This window comes from Salvelinus sp. IW2-2015, linkage group LG16 (assembly GCF_002910315.2).
Source record: "Salvelinus sp. IW2-2015 linkage group LG16, ASM291031v2, whole genome shotgun sequence".
In the NCBI taxonomy this organism is placed as follows: Eukaryota; Metazoa; Chordata; class Actinopteri; order Salmoniformes; family Salmonidae; genus Salvelinus; species Salvelinus sp. IW2-2015.
Window position 1 is genome coordinate 3246154 of NC_036856.1, and position 26578 is coordinate 3272731.

The following is a 26578-nucleotide window of genomic DNA, read 5'->3' on the forward strand; positions in this document are numbered from 1 at the left end:
AACAAGATGGACGACAGTGACAAAACCCTGGTTAGATAGTAAAACTGGCAGGGAACACGGGCGGTGTAACAAGATGGACGACAGTGACAAAACCCTGGTTAGATAGTAACTGCAGGGAAACACGGCGGTTTGTAACAAGATGGACGACAGGGACAAAACCCTTGGTTAGATGGTAACTGGCAGGGAACACTGGCGTGTAAACAAGATGGACGACAGACAAAACCCCTGGGTTACGATGGGAACTGGCAGGGAACACGGGCGGGTAACAAGATGGACGACAGTGACAAAACCCTGGGTTAGATTGGTAACTGGCAGGGAACACGGCGGATCCATGTAACAAGCATGGACGACAGTGACAAAACCCTGGGTTAGATGGTAACTGGCACGGGAACACGGCGGTGTTAACAAGATGGACGACAGTGAGAAACCCTGGGTTAGATGTAACTGGCCAAAGAAACACTGCGTTTATGTAACAAGATGGACGACAGCTTGACAAAATCCTGGCGTTAGGATGGTAACTGGCAGAACCGGCTGGTGTAACAAGATGGGACGACAGTTGACAAAACCCTGGCGTGTAGATGGTAACTTGCAGGGAACACGGCGCTGAACAAAGATGGACTACAGTGACAAAAACCCTGGGTTAGATGGTAACTAGCACGGGAACACGCAGTATTAACAGGATTAGCTTAGCATGGCGGCTAGTGACTGACTGATCACAATAAGACACATGGGATATTAGACTTCGCATCATATTTGGCACACAACCATCATTTGATGGCTACAACATTTTTAGCCCCTGACCTAAAAAAAAAAAAACAGCCTCAGGCTCACTGAAGAAGATACAAGCCAAAACTGTTATGAGAGAGATGGTCTCTTAATAGAGGGGGTTGTCATGTACTGACGGTGAAGTAGGTGTGATTGCGGTCTGACATGATTAATTTACGAATTTGTTTTTAATACACTGCTTTAGTGAGTAGGGAGAGTAGAGTGGGGGGATGGTTCCATTCACCCAATGTCTTTCTTTCTCTCTCTCCAGCTCTCTTTCTGTTCTCTCTTTCTTCCCTCTCGCACACTAACAGGTGTCTCGTCATGAGAGACGAATCTCAGATCGAGCAACTTAACCAAGATGCCTCTTTAGCCAAACGGAGGAGATATCTGGAATGAGAACATAGTCCTGAATGATACTGATTCGGCTAAGGTGTCTGTCTACTGTGTTCTCCGCGCAAACTCATCTCGCACACACACACACCTCCCTGCTGTGTTATCCCCCACCACAGAGGCAGTGAGCTGGCACCCTCTTGATGGCCCAATCCTCTTTAGGCTAGCAGGCGGGCACCTTCACAGGCTAAAAATGCCTACAAGCCCTGTAATTCCATGAAATTCAACAAGAGCCCTATCGATCTTTCTATAAGGCTATCTTAATGTTTTGCCCTGACAAGAGATTACAGGTGTAAATTAGCTTTCTAGTCTACTCTTGCCGCTGTTATATCAAAGGGATTGTTCCCTGTCACATTAGCACATTGATTCCTGGTCAGGGTAAAACTCGGGGTCCTGTTTATGTTACACTGGAAATAGGTAGGTAATTAGATCTATACCAATGGACATTCAATTTTCAGAGGATTTGGTTTTGTCATATCTCTCTGTTTAATCCTTTCCAGTTTGTCTGGGCTCTATCTAAACGGAACCTGCAGTTCCTGACCCTCCACGAACTGCCTGACTGAGAAACTTCAACCTGTTCCGTCTGGAGTCCACCTACGAAGATCAGACATGACGTGGGGGACGTTGTGACCTCGCATTGAAACCCATGGTGAGCAGAGAACACACACCTATAACTGAAGTAAGAAAATGTTCCCACATTTCTGTTTACTTCAGAATGTTTTCATTTTGTCTCACTCATAACTCAATTTCTATTGACATTCCAGGGCGCTCGTAGTATGATAGTGTGGTTGGTTTGTGGCGTTGACCTGCTGTTTTGTCTCTGTTAGCGTCAGAGTGTGGTGTTTGGGGGCCAGCCAGGATGTCTCAGACATCCACACGCCTTCTCCATCGTGGAGGTGGCTAAGCCATCCCTGTTCAACCTCAACTTACGAGAAACACCATCAAACACGAGCTGGAAGGCACATGGCTGCGGCCATCTCTCTATCCCCTGCTCTCCCTCTCTCTTCTCTACCTTTCAGCATTCTCCTCTATATACCGTCTAGTTTTCTTTCTTTGTTCTCCTTTTCTCATGCCACTCTGTCTCCCTCCCTCTCTCTTCGTGGATCCCACTCCCTCCCAGTAATTCAAAGCCTATGTCTCCATGAAGTCTGTCTATCCAGACCCATCTGTCCATTTACCTGCTGTACCTTGACCTGTTGGACCCCCCTCTAGCCTTGTATCTGCCTGTAGACATTTTTCCTTACCAGCCCTGATCACTTAGCCTTCAGTGGTTTTATTTCCTCATCTTCTCCCAACGGGGTGCCAGCAGGGCTGCTGTAGATAATTTAACAGTGTGGTTCATCCTCCGGGCATTGAGTTTACTGTTTTACCATGAACATATCAAACCAAGTATAACACTGCTGACTGTAGCTACAAGAGATTTATATACACGGAGTGTACAAAACATTAGGGAACATCTTCCTAATAATCGAGTTGCACCCCTTTTGCCCTCAGAAAGCCTCAATTTCGGGGCATGGACTAAAGGTGTCATAAACATTCCAGATAGGCATGTTGACCAATCTTCCTCAGTTGTGCAAAGTGGATGTCCTGTTGGGTGGTGGAAACATTCTTTGATACACAAACGGGAAAAACTGTTGAGCGTGAAAAACCCAGTAGTGTTTGCCACTTCTTGACACACTCAAACCGTGTTGCGCCCCTGACACCTACTACCATACCCCATTCAAAGGCACTTCAATCTTTGTCTTCCATTCACCATTTAAATGGCTACACATACAATCCATGTCTCTAAGACTTAAAAATCCTTCTTTAAAACCTGTCTCCTCTTCATCACACTGATTGAAGTGGATTTAACAGGTGACAATCAATAACAGATCATAGCTTTCACCTAGAGTCACCTTGGTTCAGTCTGTCATAGAAAGAGCAGGTTGTTCCTAATGTTTTTTACTCAGTGTAAGTATGTAACGGATTTGTGAAATGCTAGCTATGTTAGCGTTGTTACGCAGCTAGTAGCGTATTTCAATCAGTTAACGTCACTTGCTCTGAGACTTAAGTTAGGCTGTTTCCCCTTGCTCTGCGAAGGGCCGTGGCCTTTGTGGAGCGATGTGTAACGATTGCTTCGTGGCGGACTGTTGATGTGTGCAGAGGGTCCCTTGAGTTTCGCGGCCCGTGTCGGCAGAAGGGGACGCCGTAAAGTTTATACTGTTACATTGATTGCTGTTGACGGATCACTGGTTGCTGCGGAAAAGGAGGAGGTGTGAAAGGGGGGTGAGTTGTTAACGGATGTGAAATGGCTTAGCTAGTTAGCGGGTCGCGCTAGTAGCGTTTCAATCAGTTACGTCCACTTGCTCTGAGACTTAAGTTAGGCGTTTCCCTTGCTCTGCAAGGGTCCGCGGCTTTTTGTGGAGCGATGGGGTAACGACGCTTCGTGGGTGGAATGTTGTTGATGTGGCAAAGGTCCCTGGTTCGCGCCCGTGTCGGTGGCGAGGGGACGGTCTAAAGTTATTTACTGTACATAAGTTCTAGCAAAGAGTAATGCTTCAAAAAAAAAGCTAGTAAGAGATGTGGAAAATGCTTTGCTCGTCAATTAGTGGAGGTTGATTATTTTTTTAATCTGTAGATTTACTAAAGGAGTCTGCTCTTCCAACACATAGTGCAGGGGATGGCTCAATGTTCAGATTTAAGGTCTAGTACTACCAGAATCCCCCTCCCTTCTCTCCCACCTCCACACCTCTTTTTACGGGTTTCGCATTCTTCCTTTTTGTCTTTCAGATTGAGAGGTGTGTGATGTTGATTCTCCCTGCCTGCCTCCCTCATCACCCCTCTCCTCCCCATTGTATAATAGAGCTTCATGTTTTAAAGATCAGCCGAGCGCTGACAGGGAGTTTTCGCCTCTCCTTTCTCCCAGGGCTGCGGAAGCACGACGTTTGCTTTCGGTCACGGTTTGCCCAATACTGCTCCTTCGGCACGCCGCTCGACTGGCGCCAGCCCTTTGTGGAGCAGACAGGCCTGATCTACGTATGTGGCTGCGAGTGCAGGCATTGCTGGACGACAAGGACCTGCGTCATCGAGGAAGGTAGGGCTGGTACACACGTGGAATCTGTACACACACAGGCGTACACCACACACACAAAGAAGTTGCATGCACTATACATACATTTCCCCACCGTCACACACAGACACCAACCACCCCACCTATACACACTCACAAACTCAATGGTCAACACACCATTCTCCTCCATCCTCCTCCGACCCTTAAGCCTTCCAGCCCTTGAAGGCTAAGTGGCGCGTTGTTCATGGTGACACTCAGAACCTGACTGTTCGGCATTAACGTTCCATTAACCTTAGGGAAACCCATCACACCTGAAATGCCCTCAGTGTTTATTTATTTGATTTTACATGCTGGTAGAAAGCATGACGGGGCATTTTATTATGACGGGCATCTCTAGACTCCAGAATACCCTTGACAGCATAGTCTCTAAATCCATCCTTTTGAACTGTGGACTGGCTTGCCATGGTTTATGGCCAAATCCCACCTGTTACCTTCTCCACTATGCAATCTGGTTTCCGAGCTGGTCATGGGTTCACCTCAGCCCGCTCAAGGTCCTAAACGATATCATAACCACCATCGATAAAAGACAGTACTGTGCAGCCATTCATCGACCTGGCCAAGCTTTCGACTCTGTCAATCACTGCATTCTTATCGGCAGACTCAATAGCCTTGGTTTTTCAAATGATTGCCCTCTTGGTTCACCAACTACTTCTCTGATAGACTTCAGTGTGTCAAATCGGAGGGCCTGTTGTCGGACCTCTGTCAGTTTCTATGGGGGTGCCACAGGGTTCAATTCTCGGGTACCGACTCTTTTCTCTGTATATACCATTCTGTATACATCTGGCCCTTTTTGACATTGTGGTTAACAAACCTCCAAACGAGCTTCAATGCCATACAGCACTCCTTCCGTGGCCTCCAATACTTTTAAATGCTAGTAAAACTAAATGCATGCTCTTCAACCAATTGCTGCCCGCACCCGTCCGCCCGACTAGCATCACTACTCTGAACGGTTCTTGACCTAGAATATGTGGACAACTACAAATAGCTAGCTGTCTGGTTTAGACTGTAAACTCTCCTTCCAGACTCACATTAAACATCTCCAATCCAAAATCAAATCTATAATCGGCTTCCTATTTCGCAACAAAGCCTCCTTCATTCATGCTGCCAAACATACCCTCGTAAACTGACTATCCTACCGATCCTTGACTTTTACGATGTCATTTACAAAATAACCTCCAACACTCTACTCAGAAAACTGGATGTAGTCTATCACAGTACCATCCGTTTTGTCACCAAAGCCCCATATACTACCCACCGCTGCGATCTGTATGCTCTCGTTGGTGGGCCCTCGCTTATATTCGTCGCCAAACCCACTGGATCCAGGTCATTTATATGTCTTTGCTAGATAAATCCCCGCCTTTTCTCAGCTCGCTGGTCACCATAGCAACACCCACCCATAGCACGTGCTCCAGCAGGTATATTTTCACTTATCATCCCCAAAGCCAACACCTGCCTTTGGCCACCTTTCCTTCCAGTTCTCTGCTGCCAATGACTGGAACGAATTGCAAACATCCCTGAAGCTGGAAACGTATATCTCCCTCTCTAACTTTAAGCATCAGCTGTCAGAGAAGCTTACCGATCACTGTACCTGTACACAGCACATCTGTAAATAGCACACTCAACTACCTCATCCCCATATTGTTATTTTTTTGTTGTTGCTCTTTTGCACCCCAGTATCTCTACTTGCACATCATCTTCTTTCACTCCAGTGCTAAAGCTAAATTATAATTATTTCGCCTCTATGGATTTTTTTATTGCCTTACCTCCCTACAATTCTACATTTTCACACACGGTACATAGATTTTTTTCTATTGTGTTATTGACTGTATGTTTGTTTATGTGTAACTCTGTGTTGTTGTTTTTGTCGCACAGCTTTGCTTTATCTTGGCCAGGTCGCAGTTGTAAATGAGAACTTGTTCTCAACTGGCCTACCTGGTTAAATAAAGGTGAAAGCATTTTTTTTTATCATGCATAGAGTGAGGCAGAACTATTATTTTAATGGGAGGCTAGAAGCCAAGCAGGCTTCTAGCCTTAAAATGGAAAAAAGTGAATCTTGTACTTCTATAGAATCTATTCAATCCTCATCTAAAGGCTTACTTTCTGATCCACAGGAAATGAATGCAACATTTCACTCTTTTTACCAGGAGTTATATAAATCGTATATCCAGTTTGAGCCAGACGAATGCAAGCCTTTTTTTGATAACCTTGATTTGCCCGTATTGGATGAGAAGCAATCTGTGGATCTGGGGCGACCCATCTCATTAGAGGACCTGGAATCGGTGCTGAATAAAATCAAATTGTATTTGTCACATGCGCGGAATACCACAGGTGTAACCTTGCAGTGAAATGCTTATTTAGAAGCCCTTAACCAACAATGCAATTTTAAGAAAAATAYGTGTTCAGTAAAAAATAGWTCAGTAAAAAATAAGAAAGAAAAGTAACAAATAATTAAAGAGCAGCAGTAAAATAATTATASCGAGRCTATATACAGGGGGTACCGGTACAGAGTCAATGTGCGGGGGCACCGGTTAGTCGATGTAATTGAGGTAATATGTACATGTAGGTAGAGTTAAAGTGACTATGCATAGATAATAAACAGAGAGTAGCAGCAGGGTAAAAGGGGGGCAATGCAAATAGTCTGAGTAGCCGACATGGTTAGCTGTTYAGGAGTCTTATGGCTTGGGGATAGAAGCTGTTTAGAAGCCTCTTGAATTTAGACTTGGCGCTCCGGTACCGCTGCCGTATGGTAGCAGAGAGAACAGTTTCACTGGTCACATTAGACGTGGCTGAGTCTTATTGACACATTTAGGCCTTCCTCTGACACCGCTGGTATAGAGGTCCTGGATGGCAGGATGCTTGGCCCCAGTGAGTACTGGGCCGTTCGCACTACCCTCAGTAGTGCCTTGCGGTCGGAGGCCGAGCAGTTTCCATACCAGGCAGTGATGTGCAACCAGTCAGGATGCTCTCGATGGTGCAGCTGTAGAACCTTTTAGGATCTGAGGACCCATGCCAAATCTTTTCAGTCTCCTGAGGGGTTTTGTCGTGCCCTCTTCACGACTGTCTTGGTGTGCTTGGACCATGTTAATTTGTTGGTGATGTGGACACCAAGGAACTTGAAGCTTTCAACCTGCTCCACTGCAGCCCCGTCGATGAGATTGGGGCGTGCTCCTCAGTCCTCTTTTTCTGTAGTCTACAATCATCTCCTTTGTCTTGATCACGTTGAGGGAGAGGTTGTTGTCTTTGCACCACACGGCCAGGTCTCTGACCTCCTCCCTATAGGCTGTCTCGTCGTTGTCGGTGATCAGGCCTACCACTGTTGTGTCATCGGCAAACTTATTGATGGTGTTGGAGTCGTGCCTGGCCATGCAGTCATAAGTGAACAGGGACTGCAGGAGGGGACTGAGCACGCACCCCTGAGGGGCCCCTGTGTTGAAGATCAGCGTGGCGGATGTGTTGTTACCTACCCTTACCACCTGGGGCGCCGTCAGGAAGTCCAGGATCCAGTTGCAGAGGGAGGTGTTTAGTCCCAGGATCCTTATCTTATTGATGAGCTTTGAGAGCACTATGGTGTTGGTTAGGGTCTCGTATGTAAGCATTTCACTGTAAGCTCTACAGCTGTTTGTATAAGCATTTCACTGTAAGGTCTACAGCTGTTGTATTCGGCGCATGTGACTTATACAATTTGATGTGGTATATACTGTTTTCTATTAGAGGTCGACCGATTATGATTTTCAACGCCGATACCGATGCGATTATTGGAGGGCCAAAAAAGCCGATCAGACAAATTTTTTTCATTTATTTGTAATAATGACAATTACAACAATACTGAATAAACACTTATTTTAACTTAATATAATACATCAATAAAATCAATTTACCCCGCTAACTAGCTAGCCATTTCACATCGGTTACACGAGCCTAATCTCGGGAGTTGATAGGCTTGAAGTCATAAACAGCGCAATGCTTGACGCACAACGAAGAGCTGCTGGCAAAACGCACGAAAGTGCTGTTTGAATGAATGCTTACGAGCCTGCTGCTGCCCTACACCCTTCAGTCAGACTGCTCTATCAAATCATAGACTTAGTTATAACATAATAACACACAGAAATACGAGCCTTAGGTCATTAATATGGTCGAATCCGGAAACGATCATCTCGAAAACAAGACGTTTATATCTTTCAGTGAAATACGAAACCGTTCCGTATTTTATCTAAGGGGTGGCATCCTATAGTCTAAATATTCCTGTTACATTGCACAACCTTCATAATTATGTCATAATTACGTAAAATTCTGGCAAATTAGGCGGCCCAAACTGTTGGATATACACTGACTCTGTGTGCAATGAATGCAAGAGAAGTGACACAATTTCAACTGGTTAATATTGCCTGCTAACCTGGATTTCTTTTAGCTAAATATGCAGGTTTAAAAATATATACTTCTGTGTATTGATTTTAAGAAAGGCATTGATGTTCATGGTTAGGTACACATTGGAGCAACGATACGCACCGCATCGATTATATGCAACTCAGGACACGCTAGATAAACTAGTATATATCATCAACCATGTGTAGTTAACTAGTGATTATGATGATTGATTGATCGTTTTTTATTAAGAACTAAGGTTCAATGCTAGCTAGCAACTTACCTTGGCTTACTGCATTCGCGTAACAGGCAGTCTCCTCGTGGAGTGCAATGAGAGGCAGGTGGTTAGAGCGTTGGACTAGTTAACTGTAAGGTTGCAAGATTGAATCACCCGAGCTGACAAGGTGAAAATCTGTCGTTCCGCCCCTGAACGAGGCAGTTAACCCACCGTTCCTAGGCCGTCATTGAAAATAAGAATGTGTTCTTAACTGACTTGCCTAGTTAAATAAAGATTAAATAAAGGTGTAATTTTTTTTTTTTTTTTTTACAGATTTCCGATTGTTATGAAAACTTGAAATCGGCCCTAATTAATCGGCCATTCTGATTAATCGGTGACCTCTATTTTATATACTATTCTACGTTATCTCATTCCCTTAATAATGCTTACATACCTTGCATTACTCATCTCATATGTATATACTGTTTTTCTATACTATTCTACTGTATCTTAGTCCGTTCAGCTCTGACATCGCTCGTCCATATGTATATAGTCTTAATTCATTCCTACTTAGATTTGTGTGTGTTCGGTATATGTTGTGCAATTTGTTAGATATTACTTGTTAGATATTACTGCACTGTCGGAGCTAGAAGCACAAGCATTTCGCTACACCCGCAATAACATCTGCTAATCATGTGTATGTGACCAATAAAATTTGATTTGACTTTAACACAACAACATGCGTTCTGAATACTTTTCTGAAGACACTGTAAAGTTTGTATGTGAAAAACTACTCTCAAGATGCATACTTTCAGTCGTTCTGAACTCGCGCTAAAGAGCAAGGTTCGCTCGGCTGGTGCTATCACATGCGCAGATCAAATACACTGCTGGAACTCCGATGAAGGTATTTACATGTCCTAATAATTTGAAAGATTGCTCAGAAACCAGGTGTTTTAATTGTCGTATGCTTACTTAGATTATGACTGTACTTCGATTAAGATAAGTAGAGTAAGGTGTTTACATGACTAATGTCATACACTGCCTATAATAAAAATCTGTTTAATATTGAATTATTAGTGCATGTACTGTAAACGTACTCCTCAATAATAAGTCTGAAGCATACCTGCAGTACAACTGTACAGGTATAGTAACAATGGAACAAGGTATAAAAACGTATAATTTTGTAAGTTACAAAAAGTCACACTTGAATACTGCTATAAATGCTGTCATGAAAATGCCATAACACCTGCCATGTCATACAATGGCAGTAGATAACAGCTGACAGAACATCTCAAACAGAGAATGTTAAAGGCCTACTAATTTCATGTACTAGTATGTTGACAGTGTTTTTTTTTTACCGTAGTTGTCGTGAGGGACAGGTGGTGGCTTATATTAACTTGTTTTGACGTACAGGTATTATGGCCTTTTCATGACAGCTCGTCCCGAGTGGCACAACAGTCTAAGGCACTGCATCTCAGTGCTAGAGGAGTCTGGTTCAATTCCAGACCCTGGTTTGATTCCAGGCTGTATCATAATCGGCCGTGATTGGGAGTCCCATAGGGTGGCGCACAATTGGTCCAGCGGGTTAGGGTTTGGGTTTGGCCGAGTTAGGCCATCATTGTAAATAATAATTTGTTCTTAACTGACTTGCCTAGTTAAATAAAGGCTATAAAAAAAAGAAGCAACATAAATAAATAAATATAGTAGGGGATGAGATAGTTGTTTGGGCTATTTACAGATGGGCTATGCACATGTGCAGTGATCTGCTCTGACAACTAATGTTTAAAACTAGTGAGGGAGATAAGTGTCTCCAGTTTCAGCAATTTTTGCAATTCGTTCCAGTCACTGGCAGCAGAGAACTGGATAGAAAGGCGGCCAAAGGAGGTGTTGGCTTTGGGGATGACCAGTGAGATATACCTGCTGGAGCGCGTGCTACGGGTGGGTGTTGTTACCGGTGAGCTGAGATAAGGCGGAGCTTTACCTAGCATAGACTTATAGATCAGTGGGTCTGGCGATGAATATGTAGCGAGGGCCAGCCGACTAGAGCATACAGGTCGCAGTGGTGGGTGGTATAAGGGGCTTTGGTAACAAAACGGATGCCACTGTGATAGACTGCATCCAGTTTGCCGAGTAGAGTATTGGAAGCTATTTTGTAGATGACATCGCCGAAGTCGAGGATCGGTAAGATAGTCAGTTTTACTAGGGTAAGTTTGGCGGCGTGAGTAAGAGGCTTTGTTGCCGAAATAGAAAGCCGATTCTGGATTTGATTTTGGACATTGGCAGATAAAAGGGGGGGCGGGGGGAAGGGGGGGGGCTTTAATGTGAGTCTGGAAGGAGAGTTTACAGTCTAACCAGACACCTAGGTATTTGTAGTTGTCCACATATCTAGGTCAGAACCATCCAGGGTAGTGATGCTAGTGGGGCGGGTGCGGCATCGACGGTTGAAGAGCATGCATTTGGTTTTATTAGCGTTTAAGAGCAGTTGGAGGCCACGGAGGGAGTGTTGTATGGCATTGAAGCTCATTTGGAGGTTAGTTAACACACTGTCCCAAAGGGGCAGATGTATACAAATGGGTCGTCTGCGTAGAGGTGGATCAGCGCATCACCCGCAGCAAGAGCGAAATCATTGATATATACAGAGAAAAGAGTCGGCCCGAGAATTGAACCCTGTGGTACCCCCATAGAGACTGCAGAGGTCCGGACAACAGGCCCTCCGATTTGACACACTGAAACTCTGTCTGCAAAGTAGTTGGTGAACCAGGCGAGGGCAGTCATTTGAGAAACCAAGGCTATTGAGTCTGCCGATAAGAATACGGTGATTGACAGAGTCAAAAGCCTTGGCCAGTCGTATGAAGACGGCTGCACAGTGCCGTCTTCTTATCGATGGCGGTTATGATATCGTTTAGGACCTTGAGCGTGGCTGAGGTGTACCCGTGAACACCTCGGAAACTGGATTGCACAGCGGAGAAGGTACGGTGGGATTCGAAATGGTCAGTGATCTGTTTATTAACTTGGCTTTCGAAGACTTTAGAAAGGCAGGGCAGGATGGATATAGGTGTATAACAGTTTGGGTCTAGAGTGTCACCCCCTTTGAAGAGGGGGATGACCGTGGCAGCTTTCCAATCTTTAGGGATCTCGGACGATACGAAAGAGAGGTTGAACAGACTGGTAATAGGGCTTGCAACAATGGCGGTGGATAGTTTTAGAAATAGAGGGTCCAGATTGTCTAGCCCAGCTGATTTGTACAGGTCCAGGTTTTGCAGCTCTTTCAGAACATTTGCTATCTGGATTTGGGTGAAGGAGAGCTGGGGAGGCTCGGGCAAGTAGCTGCGGAGGGGGGCGGAGCTGTTGGCCGGGGTTGGGGTAGCCAGGAGGAAAGCATGGCCAGCCGTAGAGAAATGCTTATTGAAATGTTTGATTATCATGGATTTATCGGTGGTGACCGTGTTACCTAGCCTCAGTGCAGTGGGCAGCTGGGAGGAGGTGCTCTTGTTCTCCATGGACTATACAGTGTCCCAAAACCTTTTGGAGTTAGAGCTACAGGATGCAAATTTCTGTTTGGTTCCTGACTTCCCTGAAAAGTTGCATATCGCGGGGACTATTCGATGCTATTGCAGTCCGCCACAGGATGTTTTTGTGCTGGTCAAGGGCAGTCAGGTCTGGAGTGAACCAGGGGCTATATCTGTTCTTAGTTCTACATTTTTTGAAAGGGGCATGCTTATTTACGATGGAAGAACGACCAGGCATCCTCGTCTGATGGGATGAGGTAAATATCCTTCCAGGATACCCGGTCCAGGTCGATTAGAGAGGCCTGCTCGCAGAAGTGTTTTAGGGAGTATTTAACAGTGATGAGGGGTGGTCGTTTGACCGCGGACCCATAGCGGATGCAGGCAATGAGGCAGTGATCGCTGAGATCCTGATTGAAAACAGCAGAGGTGTATTTGGAGGGCAAGTTGGTCAGGATAATATCTATGAGGGTGCCCATGTTTCCGGATTTAGGGTTGTACCTGGTTGGTCTAACTGTCTAATGCTAGACAATAGGCAAAGTGTAAAATGGCTTACCGTGCAGTATTTAAAAAAAAAAATCAAGTAACAATTATGGGTAACACTTTACTTGACACCTTGTGTCATAAAACGTTATAATACGGTCATAACCGTATCATAATATGTCATAACAGCTGACATAACKTGTAATAACCTGTTATAATATGGTCAACACTGTCATGCTGAGGGGTATTCCTGTCTGGAATAAAGCCCTTTTGTGGGGAAAAACTCGTTGTGATTGGCTGGGTCTGTTTCCCCAGTGGGTGGGCCTGGCTACCAAATGAGTTGGCCTCCAAGCTCCATCTTTGGCTGCACCCCAGCCCAGTCATGTGAAATCCATAGACTAGGGCCTAATGAATTTATTTAAATTGACTGATTTCCTTATATGAACTGTAACTCAGTAAAATCTTTGAAATTGTTGCATGTTTTTGTTCAGTATRTGTCACAACAGGTGTAAATATATGGGTCATGACAGTGTTATGACCATATTATGACAGGTTATGACAAGTTATGTCAGCTGTTATGACATATTATGACATGGTTATGACCGTATCATAACGTGTTATGACGCTWGGGGGCAAGTAAAGTGTTGCCCAATTATGCTGTATTAATATAATTAACTTTCATCACTGTGTACTATAACATAAATCATAATAAACAAACATATCTTCACTGTGCAAGTTCATAGGGTATGGGAGTGGATGTGGGGGATGCATCTGTCCCTAGGACATCAACATGAAACCTGCTGAAAAGGAGTAAGCAGGATGATGCCAAGTTAACAATGAGAGAGAGAGAAATCAGTGGTAATCAGTGGTAATACTAACAAAGAACAAGATATACTTTGTTAGTATCCTAAGGCTGACTGTCACGTCACTCTTCACCAAGATTACAGCAAAATGATGCAGGGCTGCTCCTTACATCACATCTTCACCCCCCCCCCACACACACACACACACCCTCAATACTCCTATGGGTTTAACCGTTTCAGGGTTCCCTTGACAACAACATCTAAGAGAGCTCTTGGAGTCATGCCCAGGTGACACAATTAGCGGAAGTTTTCCCCTTGAGCACTTGTTAACAAAGGAGCAATGTGCAATGCACAGGATAGCAAGCAAAAAGGTACAAATGGATGTGCTGAGAAATGGTAGCATCCACCTCAATGCAAAGGGAGAGGCTTGGGAGGACGAGTGTGGGCCAACCCCTCTTGTGTCTCAGTTGGAGCCAGGACATTAACTATAATTGGCCTTTCCTCTTTACCTGGTAGTTTCCTGAGATTCTGTAAACCACAGATATTGGGTGGATTGCCTGTCCCCATTGGCCGAAGGATGATTAGCAGGGAAGATATGGAGGTCTCTATCATGTAATGAAAAAAGGGTTAGCCAAGATCATTATTTAGAGTTAGCCCTTTGGCAATTACAGTAAGTGCTTTGAAGACCCCTCGTAAGGATGTTTTATTAACTCAAATAGCACAAGGTCTTCTATCAATAACGGACCAGCATCATTGAAGATCCATGACCTTGATCTTTTTGCTTGCTAAATCTTCATAACGTTCAGTATGGGGCCCCATTCAATCAAAACTAATAYGCCTCACCAGGCTTTCCGGGATACGTAAGAAAGCATGTTCTTGAATCAATCACTTCATACATATCCCGGAAAGTTAGTTACCAGCTTTCATTAAATAGGGCTCTTAGTGATGTCACGTTTTACTGTCTTTATGTCTCAATAGGCTACTTACTTAGTGTTTGGGAATAGGTTAGGTAGTTCAGGCAGCACACTTCAGCTCACTACCACTTCCACACTCGATTCCCCCAGGGGGCAGCAGCAACCTTGTCCAAACGCGGAGCCTGGTTGACAAAGAACACAGGTGCTGCCAATTAAGGTGATCTTCAGTYATAGTGCTGGCTTGGAGAGCGATGAGGCTGCTGGTTGGTTTGGTGGCCATGAAGCCTTTCGTTTGGTTTTGATTCTTTACTTTGGGTCTGCCTGTTAGTTGTTTTTGGATGTGTTTATTTTCGTCATCATCAAATMAATAATCTGTTTGGACTGGCCAACCAAGAGGTCAAGAGAGACAGAGCTGACCCTGAACCAAGGTAAGGTTACTGTCTCCCTGGGCACATGTATAGTATATTCAACACCAAGGCGCATATATTGATTTCTCACAGAGATTCACATCTTAAATCAGGTTACAGAACCGATTCCTGATCAGAACAACAGTAAGWGATGGTCCACCTCACGACGCATGCTTGTTTACAGACAAGATTTAGGTCTGCATCCTGGCACCGCAATTTGTCTTATTTTATGCTAAATAGATGGCGGCATTCAAGAACAGCTATCTTTATGGGYGATCGTCACGTGGACATCATAGGGTTTCACAACCGTCTCTCTGTAATGCATCACTCTCGTCGGCATTGGCCTAACTGTATCTCGGGTCTTAAGGGGCTTCATTCATTGTGTGCCCACTGCATAGTGTATTTACATGTGCTACTAGACTTCACTTGACTGTGTGAGTGACTACTACAGGTTGGTCCCATGGTCTCCATGATGGACGCTACGAATGAGAACGATGTGTTCATCTGTGATTCATAGCTTACGTCATGGACACCCTAGGACCACCCTGTAGATGTCACTCATAAAGTCAGGCGAAGGCTAGCAGCACTTGCAAATACACTGCAAGTGCAGTGTGCAGCATAAAGTCAGATACTGTATGTACGGACCAACAATAATGACAATGGTATGCAATAGAAAATCCGTGAGGGTGCTACTGCTGCTGGTCATGAATTTWATGTTAAGAGACTGAGAGGATACAGTAATCCAGTTAATAGCATGTACTCTCCCTTCGCTTTTGGATGATAGTCACAGACACGACAACGCTATGGATGCAAGGATTAACCATCCATGATATAACCATTTTAGTTGTAACCTTGTTTTTAAGCTACACGGTAGTTGTTTACATTTACTTTGTTCACAAACGTTGGAGTAAAACAAGCTTATATTTCAGGTTTTGATGAGGTACGACAGTTGAACTAAGCTCATGAGGCATTTATACCTTGTATTCTTCAAGAATGAATGCTTACATATAATTTGCCTGGCTACCCAGATTACGGCCAAAAGCTACACCACGCCCACAGAGTTAGTTTCTTCTCCTCGATGAGTCTGGCTCGTAGTACCTCCCCGAACTTTCACAGAATGTGAACACATTCTGAGCTGTCTGATTGCTCCAGAAACCGATGGKTTGGGCCAGAGCCAGAACTTATGTGGGTGAAGCGGCGGTTTGAAAATGTGTCRTTGGCTATGATACTCTGAGTAGTTAGAGATCATCCAATYGCTGATGACTTCGTTTTGTTTGCCCCTTTAACAGGCATTGACTTTCATACAGAAAAACTTTTACATGTSGAATCGCAAGTTCACATGTGAGAAACAATCACATGTGGACATTTTTCACATCTGTAACTGCAATTGTGATTTTCACATGTGAAAGGGAGTTTTTTCCTACATGTGAACCTGCAAATTAGATTTTCATATGTGATTGAATTTACATGTGAAAATGTGGTGTTAAAATGTCAACTTTAAATGTAATACATGTCAAAATATGGTTTCACGTGGGAAATGTAAGCTCAACATGTGAAAACAGCTATTTCACGCTGCTAATTTGATGTGGTTTTTTTGTGTAAGGACCTGCAGTGCTTCTCTCAGTGCTTCTCTAAGCCATCATTTCTCATTAGCCGGTTGGGGTCTGTCCCCTTAATAATTCCCATTAATGTCAGCAATCTTTTAAAATTTGTGCCAGAAGTGAGGCACATTTTGTAATTGAATACAGGGGAAATTATCTAATTAAGTGGCAGGGGCCCTAAAAGACCTCCGAAATGATTTGCTTCTCTCATTAAGGGCCCATTTTGCTGAAGATTATACAGCAGGATGTTACGCTTTGAGGTTTGGAGGGTGAAATGAAGTAAGGAWTTCAATTCCTTCATAAAACGATCGATCATGACTTTTGGCTGGAGGTGCCTCCATGCAACACTTAGCTATTACAGTTCCAGTATCTTGGAACTCAAATTGTTCTCCCCAAGCAAACATACAATGTATTCGCACTGGCATTCCTCATAACTGTTTGACAACCTATTATGATAATGTACAAATTGTCTTAAAACAACATAGTACAGTACAAAATGATAGGATACAAGATTATTATTCAAGCTCAATAACATGCCTAAAAAGACAGCTAATACTGTAGCTCTTTCTCTCTCTGCACTAAATCAACAACAGCAGAGGGTGAAGTGAGGTAACTTCAAACTGTCTTTCTTGGAAATAAACAAAGTTAGTTAGTCTCAGCGCAGGATAAAACACTAATAAACTCCCATTAAGTAAACCGGGCCAGCATTTTCAGGTTGCTGCAGATYCAGAACACTCCCACAGTTAGTCATTCACAGACAATCACATTCATATTTCTTTTGTGTACTGAATATCTTTGTCAGAGTTGAGCTGTTATTCACACAAGTTTACAGGAATTAGATTTATGTGTCATTCTGAAAGGGAGACAAAAGTCCCCACTGAGAAACGTGTCTGTCTATTGATCTACAAAAGTACTTGTAATCGTCATAAAATTTTCTCTGAAATACCGCACAGTACAAAAAACGCTGCGTTAGGAGGACCACGTCCTTGTCAGCTAGCCTATTGTCCCAAATTGACAAGTGAAGAATAAGACYTTTACTAATTCTCAAATATGCTGAGATGCAGGTAATCAGTTTCCCAATTTAGCAATTAATGGCGGGGTCAAACTTTTTTTTCTTCTCAATTTGGCTTGAGTGGCTAATAACCAGCCACATTATTAATTCCAAGAAAATACAGTTGCATCATTGTTAGAGCCACAGCTCGAGCACATACGGACGGGTCATGAAACCGCGGGCAGCACCTTTCATATCAAGCGTATTGTATGGCGGGCTGAGTGCAACTTCATGGCTTGTAATACATTTTTTTGTGCCTTCATTAAGATTTTGCTTGCAAACACAACTCTGGAGAGCAAGGATGGAAAATGTCATGTTTCCTCTCTGATCACATTGTGTGCACATGGCACAAGCAGACAATAATGACGGTGGGGCCATTYTTATCAAACCAAATCAATCGTTTCAATCTGCTTTGTCACTAGAGCACAGGATGGCAAATGGGCCAGTTAAACCTGGGACAACTACTTCAGGGTAATGATAATGGATGGGATGTGACCTATGCCACATCAGTGTTGGTAAACCTACAGCRACAGCCCAAGGATGCCTCACAGGCAAGGTGATTAGCTTTAGCATGGGTTTGGGAAGGGAGATAAACAACTGCTAATGGCTTAGCAATTACACTTGGGGAAACACACACACACACACCGTAAGTCTCCGCCTCTGCCAAGGCTGGCTAAATGGGCACTGGGAGAGGCAGATGACGGATTCACAGAGCTAGCACTCAACTGAGCTGTGGGTCCTCAGGGGAAAAACAGAACACCCATGAACTGGTGGGGGGGATGGGGAGGAATGGTGGGTCACAAAAGATCATGTCATCACTTTGTTTGAATTACATTTTTTACACAGAGGATCACTACAAAGTGCACAGTGGATACAGTTCATAACAAAAAAATACATCTGTCAAATGAAGTGGACATCAGAGTGGCTGGGTCAAATAGAGTGTCATGATTGTGTGTGTGTGTCTGTGCAGGTGTGTTGGGGATGGGTGGGGGGCAAACAATACACTGTTTCAAAAGACCTACACTTGTACACATCACCACATGTTATAACGTCTGGGTCAAGTTGTCATTTCCAAGAAAAGGGTCAAAAGGGCATGTTGTGTCTGAGTTTGAGCAGTGTCGTCTGCTTGCAATTGCAGCTGGTGAGTGAGCAACAAGAGAGCCGCCCCCTGCTAAGCCCCTCCATCGACGACTTCCTCTGTGAGACCAAGTGCGATGGAGCTGCCCGCCCAGTGACTTCAAACACAGCAGGTACCTCCACTGACCTCCCACTCCTCTCTGTCTACCCAGCCCCGAGCTGCAGTCACACCTTCATGCATTAGTCATTGACATTTCATAACACTATGACATAACACTGTAACCTATTTCAGACAGAGAACAGGGTGTTAACCTGTAAAACCAAACAAAGGCTATGTTTACATGACTCTCTTTCAAACAGCCCCTTATTTACCACGTTCTTATAGGTAACAGAATGGTAACAGAATGCTGAGACTCAGGTTTTATAACTTTAAAATGCATGCCAAATGGAAACCAATGATTGCAAAGTTATACCATACATCTTGTGTCCAAGGCAGTTGTGCCGCTGATTGGCTGTATTACCCGGGGCGCAGGATGGTTGGAGTTTTGAACAAAGCAGCATGACAGAAATATGAGCAAGTTTTCAACTAGCGATCGTTTCTTTAAAATACAGTGCCTTCACTAAACCTACCCTAACCTTACCCGTATCTAACCCTAAACCTAACCCTAACCTTAGTAGCCAGTTGCTTATCAACAGATAATCTACAATCGTATGGTATATATCTACAGTGCCTTCACTAAACCTAACCTAGCCCTAACCTTAACCCGTATCCTAACCCTAAACCTAACCCTAACCTTAGTAGCCAGTTGCTTATCAACAGATAATCTACAATCGTATGTGTATATATCTACAGTGCCTTCACTAACCTAAACCTAGCCTACCTTAACCCGTATCCTAACCCTAACCTACCCTAACCTTAGTAGCCAGTTGCTTATCAACAGATAGTATGACCATCTGTATGTAGATTATCTACAGTGCCTTCACTAAACCCTAAACCTAACCCTAAACCCTAACCTTAGTAGCCAGTTGCTTATCAACAGATAGTATGACCATCTGTATGTGATTATCTACAGTGCCTTCACTAACCCTAAAACCTAAGCCCTAACCTTAGTAGCCAGTTGCTTATCAACAGATGTATGACCATCTGTATGTAGATTATCTACAGTGCCTTCCACCTAACCCTAAACCCTAACCCTAACCTTAGTAGCCAGTTGCTTATCAACAGATAGTTGACCATCTGTATTGGATTATCTCAAGCCCTTCAGAAAGTATTCACACCACTTGACGTTTTCCAAATGTTGTTGTGTTACAGTCGAAATTTGAAATGGATTCAACTGAGTATTTGTCACTGGCCTACACGCAATACCCCATAATGTCGAAGTGGAATTATACTGAACAAATATATAAACGCAACATGTAGAGTGTTGGTCCCATGTTTCATGAGCTGAAATAAAATATCCCAGGCATTTTCCACACGCACAGAAAGCGTATTTGTCAAAATAAAATTGGCACAAATTTGTTTACATCCCTGTTAATGAGCATTTCTCCTTTGCCGAGATAATCCATCCACCTGGCAGGTGTGGCATGTCAAGAAGCTGATTAAACAGCATGATCATCACACAGGTGCTGGGGACAATAAAAGGCCACTCTAAAAYGTACATTTTTGTCACCCAACAAATGTCATAGATGTCTTCAGTTTTGAGGGCGCATGCAATTGGCACGSTGACTGTAGGAATGTCGACTAGAGCTGTTGACAGATCATTTAATGTTCATTTCTCTACCATAAGCWACTCCAACGTCGTTTTAGAGAATTTGGCGGTACGTCCAACCGGCCTCACACCTGCAGACCACGTGTAACCACGCCAGCCGAGACAGCTGATGAAAGTATTTCTGTCTGTAATAGAGCCCTTTTGTGGGGGGGAAATAATTCTGATGACTGTGCCTGGCTCCACAGTGGGTGGGCCTATGCCTAGTCCTGTGAAATCCATAGATTAGGGCCTAATGAATTTATTTCAATTGACTGATTTCCTTATATGAACTGTAACTCAGTAAAATCTTTGAAATTGTTGCATGTTGCATTCATATTTTTGTTCAGTATATGTTTTTTAAAATGTTTACAAATTAATAAAACATTTAGTCAATAGGTATTCAACCCCTTTGCTATGGCAAGCCTAAATAAGTTCAGGAGTAAATGTTTGCTTAACCAGTCACAGCATGGACTCACTCTGTGTGCAATAATAGTGTTTAATATGATTTTTGAATGATTACCTTCTCTGTGCCCCGCACATAAAATTATCTGTAAGGTCCCTCAGTCGAGCATTACATTTMATTTCATTACAGATYSAACCGAAACGACCAGGGAGGTTTTCTAATGCCTCGTAAAGATGCACAGCTATTGGTAGATGGGTAAAACAACAAAAAACAGACATGGAATATTCCTTTGAGCATAGTGAAGTTATAAATTACACTTTGGATGGTGTATCAATACACCCAGTCACTACAAAGATACAGGCTTCCTTCCTAATTCACTTGCCGGAGAGGAAAGAAACCGCTCAGGGATTTCACCTCGAGGCCAACGGTGACATCACTACAGATCCAGGTTTGATCCCGGGCTATGTCACAGCCAGCCGCCACAGGGAGACCCATGAGGCGATTGGCCCAGCGTCGTCTGGGTTAGGGGAGGGTTTKGCCGGCTGGGATGTCCTTGTCCCATCGCACTCTAACGACTCCTTGTGACGGCTGGGCGCATGCATGCTAACTTCGGTCGCCAGSTGTACGGTGTTTCMTCCAACACATTGGTGCGAGCAGTRTGTCAAGAAGTAGTGTGGCTTGGGCGTGGTCGTGTTTYGGAGGACGCATAGCTCTCGACCTTCGCCTCTCCCGAGTTTGTACAGGAGTWGCCGCGATGGGGCAAGACTGTAACTACCAATTGGATATCATGAAATTTGGGAGAAAARGGGGTAAAAAGTAGTTCAATAGTTGTGATAGGAGAAAACTGAGGATGGATCAACAACATTTTAGTTACTCCTCAACACTAACCTAATAGGCAGAATGAAAAGAAGAAAGCCTGTATCCTGTTTGCAACAAGGCACGAAAGTAATACTGCAAAAAATGTGGCAAAGCGTTTMAATTTTTGTCCTGTATACAAAGCATTATGTTTCACAGAAGAAAGAGACAGAGATAYAGGGGACGTAGGTCTGGGTGCCTTGTAAGGATCCGACGGCGAGTGGGTAATTTGTCTTTACCATCGGTCCAATTAGCCAATGTACAATCATTGGATAATAAAATAGAACTACGAGCACGTATATCCAACCAACGGGATATTAAAAACTGTAATATCTTATGTATGGCTGAACAACGACATGAAAAACATACAGCTGGTGGGTTTTACGCTTTTTCGGCAGGATAGAACAGCTGCCTCCGGTAAKACAAGGGGTGGCGGTCTGTGTATATTTGTAAACAACAGCTGGTGCACAAAATGTAAGGAAGTCTTGAGGTTTTGCTCGCCTGAGGTAGAGTATCTCATAACAAGCTGTAGACCACACTATTTACCAAGACAGTTTTCATCTATATTYTTCGTARCTGTYTATTTACCACCACAAACCGATGCTGGCACTAGGACCRCACTCAATGAGCTGTATACGGCCATAAGCAAACAGGAATACRCTCATCCAGAGGCGGCGTTCCTAGTGGCCGGGGACTTTAATGCAGGGAAACTTCAATCCATTTTGACTAATTTCTACCAGCATGTTAATGTGAACCAGAGGGGGAAAAAACTATAGACCACCTTTACTCCACACACAGAGACAYGTACAAAGCTCTCCCTCAACCTCCATTTGGCAAATCTGACCATAATTYTATCCTCCTGATTCCGGCTTACGAGCAAAAACTAAAGCAGAAAAGCACCAGTGACTCGGTCAATAAAAAAGTGGTCAGATGAAGCAAACGCTAAGCTACAGGACTGTTTTGCTAGCACAGACTGGAATATGTTCCGGGATTCTTCCGATGGCATTGAGGAGTAAACCAAATCAATCACTGGCTTCATCAATAAGTACATTGATGAYGTCGTCCCCACAGTGACTGTATGTACATACCCCAACCAGAAGCCATGGATTACAGGCAACATCCGCACTGCGCTAAAGGGTAGAGCTGCTGCTTTCAAGGAGTGGGACTCTAACACGGAAGCTTATAAGAAATCCYACTATGCCCTCCRACGAACCATCAAACAGGCAAAGCATCAATACAGGACTAAGATCGAAACGTACTACACCGGCTCTGACGCTCGTCGGATGTGGCAGGGCTTGCAAACTATTACAGACTACAAAGGGAAGCACAGCCGCGAGCTGCCCAGTGACACAAGCCTACCAGATGAGCTGAATTTYGTCTATGCTCACTTTGAGGCAAGTAACACTGAAACATGCATGAGAGCATCAGCTGTTCCGGACGACTGTGTGATCAAGCTGTCCGTAGCCGATGTAAACAGGTCAACATTCACAAGGCCGCAGGGCCAGACGGATAACCAGGACGTGTACTCTGAGCATGCGCTGACCAACTGGCAAGTGTCTTCACTGACTTTTTYAACCTTTCACTGACTCAAGTCTGTAATACCAACATGTTTCAAGCAGACCACCATAGTTCCTGTGCCCAAGACCACTAAGGTAACCTGCCTAAATGACTACCGACTCTTAGCACTCATGTCTGTAGCCATGAAGTGCTTTGAAAGGCTGGTCATGGCTCACATCAACACCATTATCCCAGAAACCCTAGACCCACTCCAATTTGCATACCGCCCCAGCAGATCCACAGATGATGCAATCTCTATTGCATTCCACACTGCCCTTTCCCACCAGGACAAAAGGAACACCTATGTGAAAATGCTATTCATTGACTACAGCTCAGCGTTCAACATCATAGTGCCCTCAAAGCTCATCATTAAGCTAAGGACCCTAGGACTAAACACAGGGTAGGTAACAACACATCTGCCATGCCATGCAGATCCTCTACATGGGGGCCCCTCAGGGGTGTGTGCTCAGTCCCCTCCTGTACTCCCTGTTCACTCATGACTGCATGGCCAGGCACGACTCCAACACCMCCATTAAGTTTGCTGATRACATAACATTGGTAGGCCTGATCACCAACAATGATGAGACGGCCTATAGGGAGGAGGTCAGAGACCTGGCCGTGTGGTGCCAGGACAGCAACCTCTCCCTCAACGTGATCAAGACATGGAGGTGATTGTGGCACGCCCCCATTCACATCGATGGGGATGTAGTGGAGCAGGTTGAAAGCTTCAAGATCCTTGGTGTCCACATCAYTGTCATRCCACTACTGTGAGGATCCAAAGGATCAGGTTACAGTGGATCAGCTCTACAGTGCTCTCTCTCTGTCCCGCAGGGGAGGGTTTTATGACAACTCACTCGATCGTAAACTATAGGCAGCAGACGATTCCTTTTTGTATCTAATTTGGGTGATCCGAATGTCTGTGTGCCTTGTGAAGAGTTTACTGCCCAAGAACTTCAACATCAAACAATGGGCACCRGGACAATATATCTCATCCTCCGAATGTTGGCAATGATGAGAAATGGAATGTGAAAGATGAATGTCCATTTTGTGATGTCATTAAAAGTTAAATGAAGACGTTATAATGAAAACATTGTAACTTTAAGGGTTTTCACAACGTGTATATCATGTTTACATACTTTACGTTATATAGAAAATATCCAGTGTAAAGAGAATGTTTTTGTGATGATAAGATTGTGAGTTTAGTTCTCTAACGAGATYATAGTAAATTGTGATACCTTGCCTCGTATCTAGACACRCSCCAGRGAACCCAGAGAGCATGTCAGCATGACGTAAACACCCCCTTTTTACCCGAGGGTATGAAGCATTTGAGTTAAGATTTAACATATCAGACTAGGATGACCAAGAGCTATAGCTGAGGTCTACGATTAGTCACAACCCTGCAACGCAGATGAGGTTGAAGAAGACAAAGGAACCTCTTAACAATCAATGCTACGGTTGAGTAGCTGTTCTCAGTACTGTATCTAAGAAGGTGAATTTAAGCAGGACCTTCCGGTTATTCTCTTCAAATCATTGTTCGTCTACATGGCTTTCATCACCACTCTGGGATCATCGACACGGCTGATTAGCCATCCTCAGGAGACCACTCTTCCAGAATGAGTGCAAGTAAACAGACCACTAAGATGGACAGTGTGATATCTTGTGGACAATCAGAGACTTACACCCGAGAACAAAGGAGAGGGCCATCCAAAGAACAAGGCCTCGGACCCTTATCACCAAGCGKAACCCGGCCCACGAAGGCCTGGGCCCAACAGAGATACCCGACGAAGACCTTCAACACGTAAATACATGCATTACTTCTTACCCGTAAGGGCGGCAGTTCGGGGTAAGGTATTAGGGCTAAACGAAGCGTAGCTTACAAATGTATCCAAGTGTCTCTCTCTCTCATCAATTTCTAATCAATAACCTATTCCGTGTGTATGTACATCTGTTATCATTTAGCTTGTTAGTAAATAAATAATCAACTCAATTTGTGTGGTACGGAATKATCATTGAGACCCGGGTTTGTGCAGATTTACGGAGTCTACGACATTCAGAATGAGACTGATATGAAGAAATTACAAAWTAATGACTGGTAGGATATCGATATATTCTTGAGTTAATTCGGGAAACAGTAACTCATTAAACAAACTTTTACCAGTGGTGCCCAAATTCCTAATGAGTTAATTGTTACATTATTAATTGAATCAAGTAATAATTAAACGTAGTAGGTAATTATTCGATAAATAGCACATTAATGATAGTCACGTCACAACATTACCAACAAACTATCATGGTCCAAACACACCAAGACAATCATGAAGAGGGCACGACAAAGCCTATTCCCCCTCAGGGGACTGAAAAGAATTGGCATGGGTCCTCAGATCCTCAAAARGTTCTACAGCTGCACCATCGAGAGCATCCTGACTGGTTGCATCACTGCCTGGTATGGCAACTGCTCGGCCTCCGACCGCAAGGCACTACAGAAGGTATGGCCCAGTACATCTCTGGAGCCAAGCTTCCTGCCATCCAGGGAGCCCTACACTAGCTCATCCGAGGCGTTTGTGTCAGAGGAAGGACCCTAAAAAATTGTCAAAGACTCAGCCACCCCTAAGTCATAGACTGTTCTCTCTGCTACCCGCATGGCAAGCGGTACCGATCACCAACCGTCTAGGCGCCCAAAAGGCTTCTCAACAGTTTCTACCGCCCAAGCCATAAGACTCCTGAACGGCTAATCAATGGCTACCAGCAGACTATTTGCATTGCCCCCCCCCCCTCTCTTTTACACTGCTGTGCTACTCTCTGTTTATTATCTATGCATAGTCACTTTAACTCTACTCACATACATATTACCTAAATTACCTCGACTATCCGATGCCAGCCCGCACATCTGACTCTGTACCTGCTTACGTCAGGCCCTGTAATCATAGTGCAGTACTGCTATGCTTTTACTTTACTTTATTTGTTACTTTTATTTTTATACTTATCTATTTTTTACTTAACACTTATTTTATCTTAACTACATTGTTGATATAAGGCTGCTAATAGCATAACTCACTGTAAGGTGTAACCTGTTGTATTGGCGCATGTGACAAATACAATTTTGATTTGATTTGAATTCACCTTACGGCAGGACAATAACCCTAAACCACAAGGCCAAATCCACACTGAAGTTGCATACCTAGAAGACAGTGAATGTTCCTGTCACGTGAGTGCCCGTGTCACGTGTGCTCCCTCTCCGCGCCTGTAGGTCACCAGGCTGCTCGTTATGGCACACCCTGTCACCATCATTACGCACACACTGCGCGTCATCAGACTCACCTGGACTCC

At 44.0% G+C, this 26578-nt stretch overlaps 1 protein-coding gene across 1 annotated transcript in view; it reads left to right on the plus strand.

Moving 5' to 3' along the window:
* LOC111975901 (PEX5-related protein-like) overlaps positions 1-26578 on the plus strand; it is a 127327-nt gene that overhangs the window by 20223 nt on the left and 80526 nt on the right. Inside the window, exon 3 of the mRNA XM_070447705.1 lies at positions 18750-18861. Coding sequence (XP_070303806.1) covers positions 18750-18861 — 112 coding nt within the window. The remainder of the gene's footprint in view (positions 1-18749; positions 18862-26578) is intronic.